At 42.0% G+C, this 17273-nt stretch overlaps 1 protein-coding gene across 8 annotated transcripts in view; it reads right to left on the reverse strand.

Annotated features, from left to right (window-relative positions):
- cacna1ea (calcium channel, voltage-dependent, R type, alpha 1E subunit a) overlaps positions 1-17273 on the reverse strand; it is a 167107-nt gene that overhangs the window by 99005 nt on the left and 50829 nt on the right. For all 8 annotated transcript variants that reach the window (XM_029707299.1, XM_029707296.1, XM_029707298.1 and 5 more), the window contains exons 3-4: positions 16668-16773; positions 15371-15510 (exon numbers count right to left, since the gene is read on the reverse strand). In XM_029707299.1, coding sequence (XP_029563159.1) covers positions 15371-15510; positions 16668-16773 — 246 coding nt within the window. The remainder of the gene's footprint in view (positions 1-15370; positions 15511-16667; positions 16774-17273) is intronic.

A 17273-nucleotide genomic window follows, 5' to 3' on the forward strand; every position in this document is an offset into this window, starting at 1 on the left:
TAATTTTTGCAATTCGTTCCAGCCATTGGCAGCAGAAAACTGAAAGGAAAGGCGGCCAAAGGAGGAATTGGCTTCGGGGGTGACCAGTGAAATATACCTGCCGGAGCGCAGGCTACTCGTGGGTGCTGCTATGGTGACAAGTGAGCTGAGATAAGGCGGGGTTTTACCAAGCAAAGACCTATAGATGACCTGGAACCAGTAGGTTTGGCGACAAATATGAAGCGAGGGCCAGCCAACGAGAGCATACAGGTCGCAGTGGTGGGTAGTATATCGGGCTTTGGTGACAAAACAGATGGCACTGTGATAGACTGCATCCAATTTGTTGAGTAGAGTGTTGGAGGCTATTTTGTAAATGAAATCGACGAAGTCGAGGATCGGTAGGATGGTCAGTTTTACGAGGGTATGTTTGGCAGCATGAGTGAAGGATGCTTTGTTGTGAAATAGGAAGCCGATTCTTGATTTAATTTTGGATTGGAGATGCTTAATGTGAGTCTGGAAGGAGAGTTTACGGTCTAACCAAATACCTAGGTATTTTTAGTTGTCCACATATTCTAAGTCAGAACCGTCCAGAGTAGTGATGCTGGACATGCGGGCAGGTGCGGGCAGCGATCGGTTGAAGAGCATGCATTTAGTTTTACATGCATTTAAGAGCAGTTGGAAGCCATGGAAGGAGAGTTGTATGGCATTGAAGCTCGTCTGGAGGTTAGTTAACACCGTGTCCAAAGAAGGGTCAGAAATATACAGAATGGTGTCGTCTGCGTAGAAGTGGATCAGAGAATCACCAGCAGCAAGAGCGACATCATTGATATATACAGAGAAAAGAGTCGGCCCGAGAATTGAACCCTGTGGCACCCCCATAGAGATTGCCAGAGGTCCGGACAACAGACCCTCCGATTTGACACACTGAACTCTGTCTGAGAAGTAGTTGGTGAACCAGACGAGGCAGTCATTTGATAAACCAAGGCTGTTGAGTTTGCCGACAAGAATGTTGTGATTGGCAGAGTCGAAAGCCTTGGCCAGGTCGATGAATACGGCTGCACAGTATTGTCTTTTATCGATGGCGGTTATAATATAATTTAGGACCTTGAGCGTGGCTGAGGTGCACCCAGGACCAGCTCAGAAACCAGATTGCATAGCAGAGAAGGTACGGTGGGATTCGAAATGGTCAGTGATCGGTTTGTTAACTTGGCTTTTGAAGACCTTAGAAAGGCAGGGTAGGATAGATTTAGGTCTGTAACAGTTTGGGTCTAGAGTGTCTCCCCCTTTGAAGAGGGGGATGACTGCGGCAGCTTTCCAATCTTTGGGGATCTCAGATGATACGAAAGAGAGGTTGAACAAGTTAGTAATAGGGGTTGCAACAATTGTGGCGGATAATTTTAGAAAGAGAGGGTCCAGATTATCTAGCCCAGCTGATTTGTAGGGGTCCAGATTTTGCAACCCTTTCAGAACATCAGCTATCTGGATTTGGGTGAAGGAGAAATGGGGGAGGCTTGGGCAAGTTGCTGGGGGGGTGCAAGGCTGTTGACCGGGGTAGGGGTAGCAAGGTGGAAAGCATTGCCAGCCATAGAGAAATGCTTATTGAAATTCTCAATTATCGTGGTTTTATCGGTGGTGACAGTGTTTCCTAGCCTCAGTGCAGTGGGCAGCTGGGAGGAGGTGCTCTTATTCTCCATGGACTTTACAGAGTCCCAGAACTTTTGGGAGTTTGTGCTGCAGGATGCAAATTTCTGTTTGAAAAAGCTAGCCTTTGCTTTCCTAACTGCCTGTGTATATTGGTTCCTAACTTCCCTGAAAAGTTGCATATCGCGGGGGCTATTTGATGCTGATGCAGTACGCCACATTATGTTTTTGTGCTGATCAATGGCAGTCAGTTCTGTAGTGAACCAAGGGCTATATCTGTTCCTGGTTAAAAAAATGTAATGGGGCATGCTTATTTAAGATGGTGAGGAAAGCACTTTTATACAATAACCAGGCATCCTCTACTGACGGAATGAGGTCAATATCCTTCCAGGATACCTGGGCCAGGTCGATTAAAAAGGCCTGCTCACCTGCTTGAAGTGTTTTAGGTCGTTTGACCGCAGACCCATTACGGACGCAGGCTATGAGGCAGTGATCGCTGAGATCCTGGTTAAAGACAGCAGAGGTGTATTTAGAGGGCAGGTTAGTCAGGATGATATCTATGAGGGTGCCCGTGTTTACAGATTTGGGATTGTACCTGGTAGGTTCATTGATAAATTGTGTGAGATTGAGGCTATCTAGCTTAGATTGAAGGACGGCCGGGGTGTTAAGCATGTCCCAGTTTAGGTCACCTAACAGTACGAGGTCTGAAAATAGATGGGGGGAAATCAATTCACATATGGTGTCCAGGGCACAGCTGGGGGCAGAACGTGATCTATAACAAGTGACAACGGTGAGAGACTTGTTTCTGGAAAGGTGGATTTTTAGAAGTTGAAGCTTAAATTGTTTGGGCACAGACCTGGATAGTATGACAGAACTCTGCAGGCTCTCTCTCCAGTAGATTGCAACTTCGCCCCCTTCGGCAGTTCTATCTTGTCGGAAAATGTTATAGTTAGGGAAATTTCAGCATTTTTGGTGGCCCTCCTAAGCCAGGATTCAGACACGGCTAGGACATCTGTGTTGGCAGAGTGTGCTAAAGCAGTGAATAAAACTAACTTAGGGAGGAGGCTTCTAATGTTAACATGCATGAAACCAAGGCTTTTACGGTTACATAAGTCAACAAATGAGAGCGCCTGGTGAATGGGAGTGGAGATAGGCGCTGCAGGGCCTGGGTTAACCTCTACATCACCAGAGGAACAGAGGAGGAGTAGGATAAGGGTACGGCTAAAGGCTATAAGAACTGGTAGTTTAGTGCGTTCGGAACAGAGAGTAAAAGGAGCAGGTTTCTGGGCGTGGAAGAATACATTCAAGGCATAATGTACAGACAAGGGTATGGTAGGATGTGAATAGTGGAGGTAAACCTAGGGATTGAGTGACGATGAGAGAGGTTTTGTCTCAAGAGACATAATTTAAACCAGGTGAGGTCACTACATGTGTGGGAGGTGGAACAAAAGGGCTAGCTAAGACATATTGAGCAGGGCTGGAGGATCTACAGTGAAATAAGACAATAATCACTAACCAAAACAGCAACGTTGACTATGACATGACAACGATGTAGGCTGTGTGTAGCGGCCAGCAGTCATAATATGAAGGTTTGGCTTGGAAAGGTTTTTTCACCTGGTCACAGAGAGCTGATGTGTTCTGCACTGAAGTCCACAAGCGAAGGGAAAAGGTGAGAGGAGGAGAGTGCATAGATAGATGCAGGAAGGAATTATAAATACAACAAGCTGTTTGTATGTGTCTGGTATGAAAGTGAACTGTGTTTGTATGTGATCAGGGGTGTATTTTATTGCACAGATTCTGCTGAAAAACACAACCGGGATAAACATACCTAAATTTGTCCAATAGAAACTCTTGTTTGCAACTGTTGGACTAATGATTATACCCTAGATCAGCTAGACTCAGGCAAGAGTGTGCAAGGCGGTATTGAATGTGTCACTGTCTGTCACCTTAATTACTCAAAATTCTCTCGACCTGTGCACCTACATTGTAAACTTTCCTTCATAAGCTAGGTAGTAGCAACCTCATGATGGGTATAGGGAAAATTAGAGTATCATATAGTAGCCTAAACCTATCGATGTTACATTGAGCTAGGTGAATGAAATACGACAGTCATCCAATATGCTGTAATAGAAATAAATAAAATGTAGCATCCTCCCTCATCTTAAACGGCACCGACCGCCACTGACTTACACACTTACCCCACACTTACCCCACTTACCCCACCAGAAATGCCACCAGGGGTCTTTCAGTCCCCAAATGCAGAAAAAAATCAAGAAAGCGTACAGTATTATATAGAGCCGTTATTGCATGCAACTCCCTTCCATCTCATATTGCTCAACTGAACAGCAAACCTGGTTTAAAAAAAACGGATAAAGCAACACCTCACAGCACAATGACTCTACCGTATTTGACCTAGATAGTTTGTGTGTATGTACTGATATGTAGGCTACTTGTGCCTTTTTGAAATGGATGTAGTTCTGTCCTTGAGTTGTTCTTGTCTATTAATGTATTATGTCACGTTTTATGTTTTGTGTGGACTCCAGGAAGAGTTGCTTTCGCAACAGCTAATGGGGATCCTAATAAAATACCAAACACCAAAATATTGTCAGTGTATTCTGGCACCTGTAGCTCTTAATTCTAGCAATTATTCTAGTAATCTGAAGCTCAAATCAAGGTTACAGATGTAATCAGACACAATTAAATACTGTAAATTATATGGATGAACTCACTCTTTCCAGTGTGAGTGTGGCACGGCACTGTGACACAGAGCAGTGACACACTCAGAGCAGTGCCATTGTCACAGTGAGGCCTGTGAGGGAGGAGCTCAGTGTCTTGTGTTCTCAGTCTAATAGAGGGGCTGCTTGCCACCCTGACCAAGGTGCCAATTAATACCATTACGCATGGGGGGATTCTTGTCTTCTCTTTTACATTTTGCTGGGGACGTTTCCACTTGTAACCAGGCCTAAGATTAGCAACATTGTATTTGCATTTAAATCACTACAGTCCACAGCTGGCCGATAACAGGCGTTAGGCTTGATTGGCAATCCATTTACCCTCCCACTCACATTCATTGCACTAATCAGGTCTTGTTTAATCTACTGCTATAGTGTGGTAGGCAAATCTGCACTTCCTGTGTTTACCTTGTGTTAAGCTTCCACAAACACACAACCCACTGGGTACAAACTGGTTGAATCAACGTTGTTTCAATGTAATTTGCAACATATTGTGACGTGGAATCTAAAGTATGTGGAAAATACACTATATATACAAAAGTATGTGGACACCCCCAAATTAGTGGATTTGGCTATTTCAGCCACACCCATTGCTGACAGGTGTATAAAATCGAGCACACAGCTGTGCAATCTCCATAGACAAACATTGCCAGTAAAATTGTCTTACTGAAGAGGTCAGTGACTTTTAACGTGGCACCATCCTAAGATGCTACCTTTCCAACAAGTAATTTCATCAAATTTTTACCCTGCTAGAGCTGTCGAGGTCAACTGGAAGTTCTGTTATTGTGAAGTGGAAACGCCTCGGAGCAACAACGGCTCAGCCGCAAAGTGATAGGCCACACACGCTCACAGAACCCTGTCCTGGGTTGCAAAACTCACTACCGAGTTCCAAACTGCATCTGGAAGCAACGTCAGCACAAGAACTGTTCGTCAGGAGCTTCTTGAAATGGTTTCCATGGCTAAGCAGCCACACACAAGCCTAAGATCACCATGCGCAATGCCAAGCATCGGCTGGAGTGGTGTAAAGCTCGCCGTCATTGGATTCTGGAGCAGTGGAAACCCGTTCTCTGGAGTGATGAATCACGCTTCACCATCAGACAGTCCGACGGACAAATCTGGGTTTGGCGGATGCCAGGAGAACGCTACCTGCCCCAATGCATAGTGTCAACTGTAAAGTTAGGTGGAGGAGGAAGAATGAAGTGGGGCTGTTAGTCATGGTTTGGGGAAGGCCCTTTCCTGTTTCAGCATGACAGTGCCCCTGTGCACAAAGCGAGGTTCATACAGAAATGGTTTGTGTGGAAGAACTTGACAGGCTTGCACAGAGCCCTGACCTCAACCCCATCGAACACCTTTGGGATGAATTGGAATGCAGACTGCGAGGCAGGCCGAATTGCCCAACATCAGTGGCCGACCTCACTAGTGCTCTTGTGGCTGAATGGAGGACCCCGCAGCAATGTTCCAACATCTAGTGGAAAGTCTTCCCAGAAGAGTGGAGACTGTTATAGCAGCAAAAGGGGACCAACTCCATATTAATGCCCATGATTTTGGAATGAGATGTTCGACGAACAGGTGTCCACATACTTTTGGTCATGTTGTGCACATTGAATTTGCAAAAGGTTCTCAATTGTTGTTTTCAGGGGGAAATTTCAACCACATAATTGTGTCATCATGGTAACCAATATTCATCATAGACTAACCTTGTATAAAATATGTTGAATTTGTACCTTTAGAACAACGTCAGATCTTCAACATTATATCCACTATCAGAAGAAAAATAGGCTATGCAGCACCTTCAACTAGAGAGTTGATCTATCTACAGCTATTCATTTGGTCTCCCATGCAGGATTTAAACCAAAACCAGCGTTGCTTAGCTTTGATACAGTGGGGGGGGAAAGTATTTGATCCCCTGCTGCTTCTGTACGTTTGCCCACTTACAAAGAAATGATCAGTCTATAATTTTAATGGTAGGTTTATATAAACAGTGAGAGACAGAATAACACCAAAAAAATCCAGAAAAACGCATGTCAAAAATGTTATAAAATGATTTGCATTTTAATGAGGGAAATAAGTATTTGACCCCTCTGCAAAACATGACTTAGTACTTGGTGGCAAAACCCTTGTTGGCAATCACAGAGGTCAGACGTTTCTTGTAGTTGGCCACCAGGTTTGCACACATCTCAGGAGGGATTTTGTCCCACTCCTCTTTGCAGATCTTCTCCAAGTCATTAAGGTTTCGAGGCTGACGTTTGGCAACTCAAAACTTCAGCTCCCTCCACAGATTTTCTATGGGATTAAGGTCTGAAGACTGGCTAGGCCACTCCACGACCTTAATGTGCTTCTTCTTGAGCCACTCCTTTGTTGCCTTGGCCGTGTGTTTTGGGTCATTGTCATGCTGGAATACCCATCCACGACCCATTTTCAATGCCCTGGCTGAGGGAAGGAGGTTCTGATCCAAGATTTGACAGTACTTGGCCCCGTCAAATGATGGGGTGAAGTTGTCCTGTCCCCTTAGCAGAAAACACCCCCAAAGCATAATGTTTCCACCTCCATGTTTGACGGTGGAGATGGTGTTCTTGGGGTCATAGGCAGCATTCCTCCTCCTCCAAACACGGTGAGTTGAGTTGATGCCAAAGAGCTCAATTTTGGTCTCATCTGACCACAACACTTTCACCAGTTGTCCTCTGAATCAATCAGATGTTCATTGGCAAACTTCAGACGGGCATGTATATGTATTCTTGAGCAGGGGGACCTTGCGGGCGCTGCAGGATTTCAGTCCTTCACGGCGTAGTGTGTTACCAATTGTTTTCTTGGTGACTATGGTCCCAGCTGCCTTGAGATCATTGACAAGATCCTCCTGTGTAGTTCTGGGCTGATTCCTCACCGTTCTCATGATCATTGCAACTCCACAAGGTGAGATCTTGCATGGAGCCCCAGGCCGAGGGATATTGACAGTTCTTTTGTGTTTCTTCCATTTGCGAATAATCGCACCAAATGTTGTCACCTTCTCACCAAGCTGCTTGGCGATGGTCTTGTAGCCCATTCCAGCCTTGTGTAGGTCTACAATCTTGTCTCTGACATCCTTGGAGAGCTCTTTGGTCTTGGCCATGGTGGAGAGTTTGGAATCTGATTGATTGATTGCTTCTGTGGACAGGTGTCTTTTATACAGGTAACAAGCTGAGATTTAGAGCACTCCCTTTAAGAGTGTGCTCCTAATCTAAGCTCTTTACCTGTATAAAAGACACCTGGGAGCCAGAAATCTTTCTGATTGAGAGGGGGTCAAATACTTATTTCCCTCATTAAAATGCAAATCAATTTATAACATTTTTGACATGCGTTTTTCTCTATATTTTTGTTGTTATTCTGTTTCTCACTGTTCAAATAAACCTACCATTAAAATGATAGACTGATCCTTTATTTATCAGTGGGCAAACGTACAAAATCAGCAGGGGATCAAATACTTTTTCCCCCCACTGTATGTGTCAATGACTATAACCAATGTGCTATTGTTAGAACTATTATTGAGAGATCTCTTAATAGATTCACTGTTGCTATCGAATTCATTCCAAAGGATAGGTTTAACATAGCAAATGAAATGTAACCATACTCTAAAAGTCATATATCACCCATAATACTATTTAGGCCTATATAGCATTTGCGAAGTTATCAACAGCTATTGTTTAATTTAAACTAAAAATAGACAATACATATAGGCCTAGGGTTTCAATCTTTGGTTGATGTCAAATGTAATCTTAAAGATAAAAATGAATATGTTGGATTCACATCTCCATTTCAACCAAAAATCGAAGTTAAAGAATAAGACTAAATCAAATCAAACTTTATTTAAAGTGCATTTAAAGTTACATTTTAGTCCCTTTCTTTAACTTAGATTTTTGTTTGAGATGGTGATGTGAATCCAACATATCAATTATTAATTTGTAGACAAAGTCAGATTATGTCATTGGCACAAAATATACACTACTGGTCCAAAGTTTTAGAACACCTATTCATTCAAGGGGTTTTCTTTATTTTCACTGTTTTCTACATTGTAGAATAATAGTGACGACATCATCATCAACTATGAAATAACACACATGGAATCATGTAGTAACTAAAAAAGTGTCAAACAAATCAAAATATTTTATATTTGAGATTCTTCAAATAGCCACCCTTTGCCTTGATGACAGGTTTGCACACTCTCGGCATTCTCTCAACCAGCTTCATGAAGTAGTCACATGGAATGCATTTAAATTAACAGGTGTGCCTTCTTAATGCATTTGAGCCAATCAGTTGTGTTGTGACAAGGTATGGGGGGGGGGGGGTGTTACAGAACATAACCCTATTTGGTACAAGACCAAGTCCATATTATGGCAAGAACAGCTCAATAAGCAAAGAGAAATGACAGTCCATCATTACTTTAAGACATGAAGGTCAGTCAACACGGTTAAAGTGAAGAACTTTGAAAGTTTCTTCAAGTGCAGTTGCAAAAACCACCAAGCACTATGACACTGGCTCTCATGAGGACCACCACAGGAATGGAAAACCCAGAGTTATCTCTGCTCCAGAGGATAAGTTCATTAGAGTTACCAGCCTCAGAAATTGCAGCCCAAATAAATGCTTCACAGAGTTCAAGTAACAGACACATCTCAACATCAACTGTTCAGAGGAGAAACATGTCTTCATGGTCGAATTGCTGCAAAGAAACCACTACTAAAGGACACTAATAATAATAAGAGACTGGCTTGGGCCAAGAAACACGAGCAATGGACATTAGACCAGTGGAAATTTGTCCTTTGGTCTGGAGTCCAAATTGGAGATTTTTGGTTCCAACTGCTGTGTCTTGGTGAGACGTGGTGTGGGTGAACGGATGATCTCCGCATGGTGACACTGTCTGTGACTTGTTTAGAATTTAAGGCACACTTAACCAGCATGGCTACCACAGCATTCTGCAGCGATACGCCATGCCATCTGGTTTGGCCCTATCATTTGTTTTTCAACAGGACAATGACCCAACACACCACCAGGCTGTGTAAAGGCTATTTTACCAAGAAGGAGAGTGATGGAGTGCTGCATCAGATGACCTGGTCTCCACAATCCCCCGACCTCAACCAAATTGAGATGGTTTAGGATGAGTTGGACGGCAGTGTGAAGGAAAAGCAGCCAACAAGTGCTCAGCATATGTCGGAACTCCTTCAAGACTGTTGGAAAAGCATTCCAGGTGAAACTGGTTGAGAGAATGCCAAGAGTGTGCAAAGCTGTCATCAAGGCAAAGGGTGGCTATGTGAAGAATCTCATATACAAAATATATTTTGATTTGTTTAACACTTTGTTGGTTAATACATGATTCCATATGTGTTATTTCATAGTTTGATGTCTTCAGTATTATTCTATTATGTAGAAAATATAAAAAATAAAGAGAAACCCTTGAATGAGTAGGTGTTCTAAAACTTTTGACCAGTAGTGTATATCTCCTTCACATGTCGATATTTGTTTGCATTGACAACCAAACACAATTCAATATCACTTTTGCGATACAGTAAATAGCCTATTAACTTATTAGTCTTAACTAAACCAACAATAAAGTTCAAGAATAGGATTAAGCCAGTGGCTCAGATGAAACAATCCAAGCATTAGATACACCTCTAAATGTTGATATTTGGTAGCATTGTCAACATGAACATTATTCAACATGACTTTAGTAATACAGTAAATAGCCTAACGTTAAGGCTATCTTACAATCTAATGTAACAGTTTTTAGTCAACCTTAAAATGTGTATCTCATCCATGGCCACATGGAGGTTACTGCAACTTCTTATGGAAGCAGAGAAAGCGTACATGTTCAAGATAGCATGCAAAGGTTGCAGGTCTGTGGAGATCTTCACAATATAAATATCTGTGCAGTATCTCGAACAGCCTTGATCACTTGCACTATGTACTTTTAATGTAATCTCAACTACAATCCAGGTCATTTAGTTGTGCAATTAGATGAAGCACAGTGATAACACAGTGATAAGTTGTTGTATAAATACAAAATATCTGACATTGTATTCTCATTTAAACTTTGTTGTGCTTTTAAATGGTTGAAAGTGCAGTGCTAACATTTTGGGAATTCAATACACTTCTGGCTGTTTTGTTGAGTGGGTGAATAAAGGTTGAAATCCCATTGACCAACATCTCAACCAAAAATGACCCATATTTCCACGTTGAAATGACGTGGTGTGCCCAGTGGGAAGACATTTGAGTACAGTTGGAGATATCTCTCACATATGCATGTGAACACAAGTGAACACACAAAATCCCTTTCTCTTTCACTTAACTTATAGTGAAATAAATGTAGGCTACAGCAGAGAATAGCAATACCGTAAACTCCTTTAAGTTGCAGAGAAATAAAATGTTGAGTCCTTAGACCGTTCCTTTTCCCTCTGACCGCTGTCTGCACATCTTTTAATTAATAACGAATGGATACTGATGACTCCTCCCCAATTACCACCAAATCTCATAATCTTCACTCATTTCTTAACAAGGTTGCAAACCCCTGCCGGAATTGTGAGTATGATTGTCTGTGAGAGAGAACAACAGCGGGAGCGAAATTCATTGCATTACATTACGGTTGCCGTGGACAGAACAATAATAAAGAAAAAAACATCTCAACCTCACTTCATTATACTCAAAATGAATCCAATGAAACCTACGAGCAAATTACCTCCAGACTACATGAAGTCCCCCACAGAGGGGGATGTTTACAAGATGAGATCGGGGCATACTGTATACATGCTGTGGACCATTTCATGTGAAATATACCGATCATGCTGTATCAGTGATAACAGACTGCCAGACCTGATGTCTTCCTTGACTGATGTCATGCTTGACTGGAAGCTGATATGTGCCCAGATTTACTATCAGTCAGAAAGCAGATGTCTTCTACCATCCAGGTCCATGAATCATTCAATTCTCTCTGTACATTCAAAGTGGATAAAATATGACACAGATGTCAACCTGTCTAGTGGTCAGTGCTGGAAAGTGGAAAGGGTTCACCAAGAGTAATAAAATGAAAAGAAACGCAAGAATGTCACATCTGGAAGCTGAGATCAGTTGACAAGAGCCAGTCACTGACAGGTGAGGTAAGAAACTACTAACAATACATACTGTATGCCTGGTAAGCCAAGCAACTTGAGGAATTTGGCTAAATGATCTGATAAGCAGACTGCTCTCCCCACACTATATGAATTTTATATTCAATTTATATTACTATTGTCTGACATTAAAAGTACAAGATTTTGGTCTATCAAATATCAAGAGACTGGAATGCACTCGTCCGGCACATACAGTTGAAGAAGGAAGTTTACATACACTTAGGTTGGAGTCATTAAAACTCGTTTTTCAACCACTCCACATATTTCTTGTTAACAAACTATAGTTTTGGCAAGTCGGTTAGGATATCTACTTTGTGCATGACACAAGTCATTTTTCCAACAATTGTTTACAGACAGATTATTTCACTTATAATTCACTGTATCACAATTCCAGTGGGTCAGAAGTTTACATACACTAAGTTGACTGTGCCTTTAAACAGCTTGGAAAATTCCAGAAAATGATGTCATGGCTATAGAAGCTTCTAATAGGCTAATTGACATCATTTGAGTCAATTGAAGGTGTACCTGTGGATGTATTTCAAGGCCTACCTTCAAACTCAGTGCCTCTTTGCTTGACATCATGGGAAAATCAAAAGAAATCAGCCAAGACTTCAGAAAAAAATGTAGACCTCAACAAGTCTGGTTCATCCTTGGGAGCAATTTCCAAATGCCTGAAGGTACCACATTCATCTGTACAAACAATAGTACGCAAGTATAAACACCATGGGACCACGCAGCCATCATACCGCTCAGGAAGGAGACGCGCTCTGTCTCCTAGAGATGAACGTACTTTGGTGCAAAAAGTGCAAATCAATCCCAGAACAACAGCAGAGGACCTTGTGAAGATGCTGGAGGAAACAGGTACAAAAGTATCCACAGTAAAACGAGTCCTATATCGACATAACCTGAAAGGCCGCTCAGCAAGGAAGAAGCCACTGCTCCAAACCCGCCATAAAAAAGACAGACTACGGTTTGCAACTGCACATGGGGACAAAGATCGTACTTTTTGGAGAAATGTCCTCTGGTCTGATGAAACAAAAATAGAACTGTTTGGCCATAATGACCATCGTTATGTTTGGAGGAAAAAGGGGAAGGCTTGCAAGCCGAAGAACACCATCTCAACCGTGAAGCACGGGGGTAGCAACATCATGTTGTGAGGGTGCTTTGCTGCAGGAGGGACTGGTGCACTTCACAAAATAGATGGCATCATGAGGAAGGAAAAGCTTGGTCGCAAATGGGTCATCCAAATTGACAATGACCCCAAGCATACTTTCAAAGTTGTGGCAAAATGGCTTAAGGACAACAAAATCAAGGTATTGGAGTGGCCATCACAAAGCCCTGACCTCAATCCCATAGAAAATTTGTGGGCAGAACTGAAAAAGCGTGTGCGAGCAAGGAGGCCTACAAACCTGACTCAGTTACACCAGCTCTGTCAGGAGGAATGGGCCAAAATTCACCCAACTGATTGTGGGAAGCTTGTGGAAGGCTACCCAAAACATTTGACCCAAGTTAAACAATTTAAAGGCAATGCTACCAAATACTAATTGAGTGTATGTAAACTTCTGACCCACTGGGGATGTGATGAAAGAAATAAAAGCTGAAATAAATAATTCTCTCTACTATTATTCTGACATTTCACATTCTTAAAATAAAGTAGTAATCCTAACTGACCTAAGACAGGGAATGTTTACTAGGATTAAATGTCAGGAATTGTGAAAAACTGAGTTTAAATGTATTTGGCTGAGGTGCATGTAAACTTCCGACTTCAACTGTATCCCTGAAAATAATGTAATGTACAGTAAAACCTGAAAAGGAAGATGTAAGACTATCAATATATGCAGTGTGAGAAGACAAATGTCTGAGTAGAGTATTAATCGTGTATCTCAAAGGTTAGACACGACAGGTCATTTAAGGGGGAAATGAGGCCAGATGAGATGGAGTCTACAGAGAAAGTGAACCGGAGTAAACCAATCAATTTGAATGATCTGCTTCTTGCTGTGTTTTAATTAAATCTTTAATTTGGGCTGTGGTGCGGTGATTGATGCAGAAGAGAGAATAGCGATAGCCAGACCACCCCCCTCTCACCTGGCTGGGATTATCCGACAAGGCTAACATCTCCACTCACAACCATCTCCAAACACATCACAACACACAGCCAGAGAGGAGGGGTGAGTGGAGGAGGGGTGAGGAGGGGGTAAAGGGCAGTGTGGTTGAGGAGACATTATCAGAGCTTTAAGGAAATGGCATCACAGAAATGAGCCACCTAACATCTGATAACTATAACACTGTTACTCTCTACCCCGTGGACATGAGAAAATCATAAAAGCGTATTTCACTGATCTTCGAAGCCAGAGAGCTTATTTCAAGCCTCATCAGAAAGATCCAGTTTCCCGCTGAGTGATTACTCTGAATCCTGCTGTAGGCCAAACACAACACTGTTATGTTTAATACCTTAAAGCCCATGACCGGTTCAAATGACCACAGAGCACCAGTCTGGCTCAGGGGATCTCTTTCCAGTGGCGAGGAGGCCTATTTTAAAAAATGACCGCGGGAGGCTCCAGACTACATTGACTATGGCAGGGAAGTTCTCTCCCGAGAGCCGGCTGGGACCTGTATTCTGGTGTTCTACTAACGTTGGTCTGCTGGATCTTCCAATGGGGCACAGAGGGAAGGAGGCAAGGAACATTTCATGTTAAGAGTGTGATTTTAGCCATATGTGGAATGTGTTATAGCACAAGCCTGTCATATTAGGCAGTAGCAGACGGGCTCTGCTCACTGTTACAATACATACTTTGATTCTTTTGATTCTAGTACTGTACATACGCTCCAACATTAGAGGCAATTTACATTTTTACTGACCATAATAGAGTGCTGGTTATATGCTCTGGTCATTCTGAAAATAACTCATAAGACTTATTCATTGGACCTATAGTGTGCTACAAATTCATTCTGAGTTACAAGCCTTTTGTTTAATATGCCAAAATTAGCTCCACAGGCCCAGTCTGACACCCATCTCTCACCACCTCATCCCTCTCTCCTCTCCTCCTTTTCCTCTCCTCCTTTCAGCAGACGGCTGGGCCTCATTCAGCACTGTGAGCCTGCACTCATTAATAAGGAAACGCAGAGAAACATGTACAATTCTGTAAGAACCTTGCCACACTTTGTACTTTTGCACTTTGGAATGGATTCATATTTAATATGTATGTATTTCTATTTGATTTGGAGCAGAAGTGAACCAGCGTTGGCCCCGCTGTTTTTAACAGGCAGTGCTGTTACGAACATAAACTGTCTTTGTCCTCCATACCTCAGCCTTTCAAGAGAATCCCTTACCCCTTTTAGGGATTGTATTGTAAATCAAAGGCCACTCTGCAAATAACCTGCAGTAACCTTTTCATTGACCACTGCAATACTTTGCTCCAGAAGTCGAGACAGTTCATTCCTTTCATTGTTTGTAAAAGGTAAACTGCAATCTTGTGTGTTATTTTAGTGGACGACACCAAGAGCCCTAAAGCTATGCCTCCGTAAAATCGGATTATTCCATGGACAGTGTTTTTGTGCTTGGCATCAGAACTGGGAAGATGTGCCACGATATTTGCCTCAGAAATGTATTCAACTCCTTCCAGGAAATTAACAACAGATAACCATCCATCTGATAAAGTCTAATACATATAAAATAGTCGATTAAACACACCAGTAACATTGACAAACATTCAATAAAAAACATTTAAAAAAATCTATTTTAGGAACTAGGCTAGTGCAAGTGCAAAACAACTGTCTTATTTGAGGAAGCAGCCATAAACAGGGTGTCAAAACAGGAAAATGTAATACAGCAGTAGTAGTTAACAGTCCTGTAGTGTTTCAGCTCACTGAGACAGCCAGGCCACTCACCCACTCAGAACCACGATGAAGTCCATGACGTTCCAGCCGTTCCTTAAGTAGGAGCCTTTATGGAATACAAATCCCAATGCCACAACCTTAATCCCAGCTTCAAAGCAGAACATCCCAATGAAGTAAGGCTCTGTCTTTTCCTGTGAATTAAAAACGGACACATCAGACAAATACAGCACAAAATGGTCATGTTAATATGAAAGGTCACAGAACAGAGGCTTATACAATAATAGTATTGTGTGTGTGAACACATTAATCACAATTTAGAAAAAACACTTTCACACTTTAGAAAAAAAAAAGAAATCTGTGGAAAAGGAGATGCACATACTATGACCGTATTGAATATAGGTACTACATAACAAACAATCATTTTCTAATCATTGCTGTTTTGCCCTTTCCAAGAGCTTCTCTCTAACCCTTACACATGCTCAGGAAAGTATTAATTACACTTTTCTCTCAGCGGGTAGGTAAGCACTCTCATGCGCTCAGATGCACTTAGCATGATAATATAGAGGTGGCTCTAATAGCTATAGAATGAGAACTAATTAATCCAGATAGTTTCTCACTCTACTGGAGGAAACTGTAAAACACAACTGTAAAACACAACTGTAAAACTAACGAGCTACTAACAAGCTAGAGGTGATAACTGTGACTTGCCAAAACACCCATATGCAATAAGGCCCAAGGGGTTGTGGTATATTGGCCATATACCACAAACCCCAGAGGTGCCTTATAGCTATTATCAACTGGTTACCAACATAAATAAAACAGTAAACAAGTATTTTTGCATCATACCAATGACATATTGTCAAATATACACACGCCTGAAAAGCTATTTCAGCAAATCACCATCCAGGACCCAAACTACCAGGTTCATAATAAATGTCACAGTAGTACACAGTTATTTGTACTCTTCTGTGTTGGGCATTCATAGACAGTAGAGAACTGAAAGGATACAGCTCAGTTTGGACCTGGTTTAATGGGTATATTGAATTCAGAATTCATGAATAAACAATGCAGCAACACCACACAGTAACTCAGAAAAATGGGACATGCCTTCCACAAAATACTAATTTCTAAGCTAACAATGAAAGAAATAAAACAAGATTTTGTGTTCTCCTTTTGCTGCAACTATCCACTTAATCTTTGGAGAACATTTCAGGTTTTAAATAAATATCAAGCTTCATGAAGAAGAAATTGGGAGGTAATTAGTGTTTTTTAAATAAGACTCTGTAAGGTTAAAGAATCCCACTGATAATGACTAAAGACACAGTGCATTAGTAGAAGGTTGACTCACCAGTCTCTTGGACATGGGAGTCTTGTCCTCTCCAGGCAGATGCTGCTCCAAAGCCAGTACGATACAGTTGGCGATGATGGTGGCTAAGATCATGTACTCAAACGGAGTGAAGCAACAAGTTAAGGAAGAATCCTTTGTCACAATATACCTCACATAAACCCTGTTATTCTATCTAATTTGAAAGTCACAGTTTTCCAAATACAGTAACCTGTGATATTCAAAAACATAATGCAGTATTTCTGTCCCACCATGAGAGAGATATATCATAGAGTGCTGAGGCCTAATAATCCCCATACAGAATGACAAGGATGACAGTATCATCAGCCCTATCTAAAACACCACCCTCCTAAGACATCTGATGACAATCCCTCTCATTGATTGAATGTCAGAATGCATCTATTCTTCTGACTTCTCCATTGGCAGGCACGCCAGTGTGAATCTAGCCTGCTGCTGCTGCTGCCTCCTCCTCTCCTCTATACAGCTTGCTGGCACACAGAGGCCCTGGCTGTCAGCTCCTCACAATGCCCTGAGGCTGTCCAACCAGCCAGCCAGCCATGGAGAGGGGCAGGAGACTGCTGTACACAATAGCTGGGGACAGTAGCAGGA

The sequence above is a fragment of the Salmo trutta genome, chromosome 22 (genome assembly GCF_901001165.1).
Source record: "Salmo trutta chromosome 22, fSalTru1.1, whole genome shotgun sequence".
NCBI lineage: Eukaryota > Metazoa > Chordata > Actinopteri > Salmoniformes > Salmonidae > Salmo > Salmo trutta.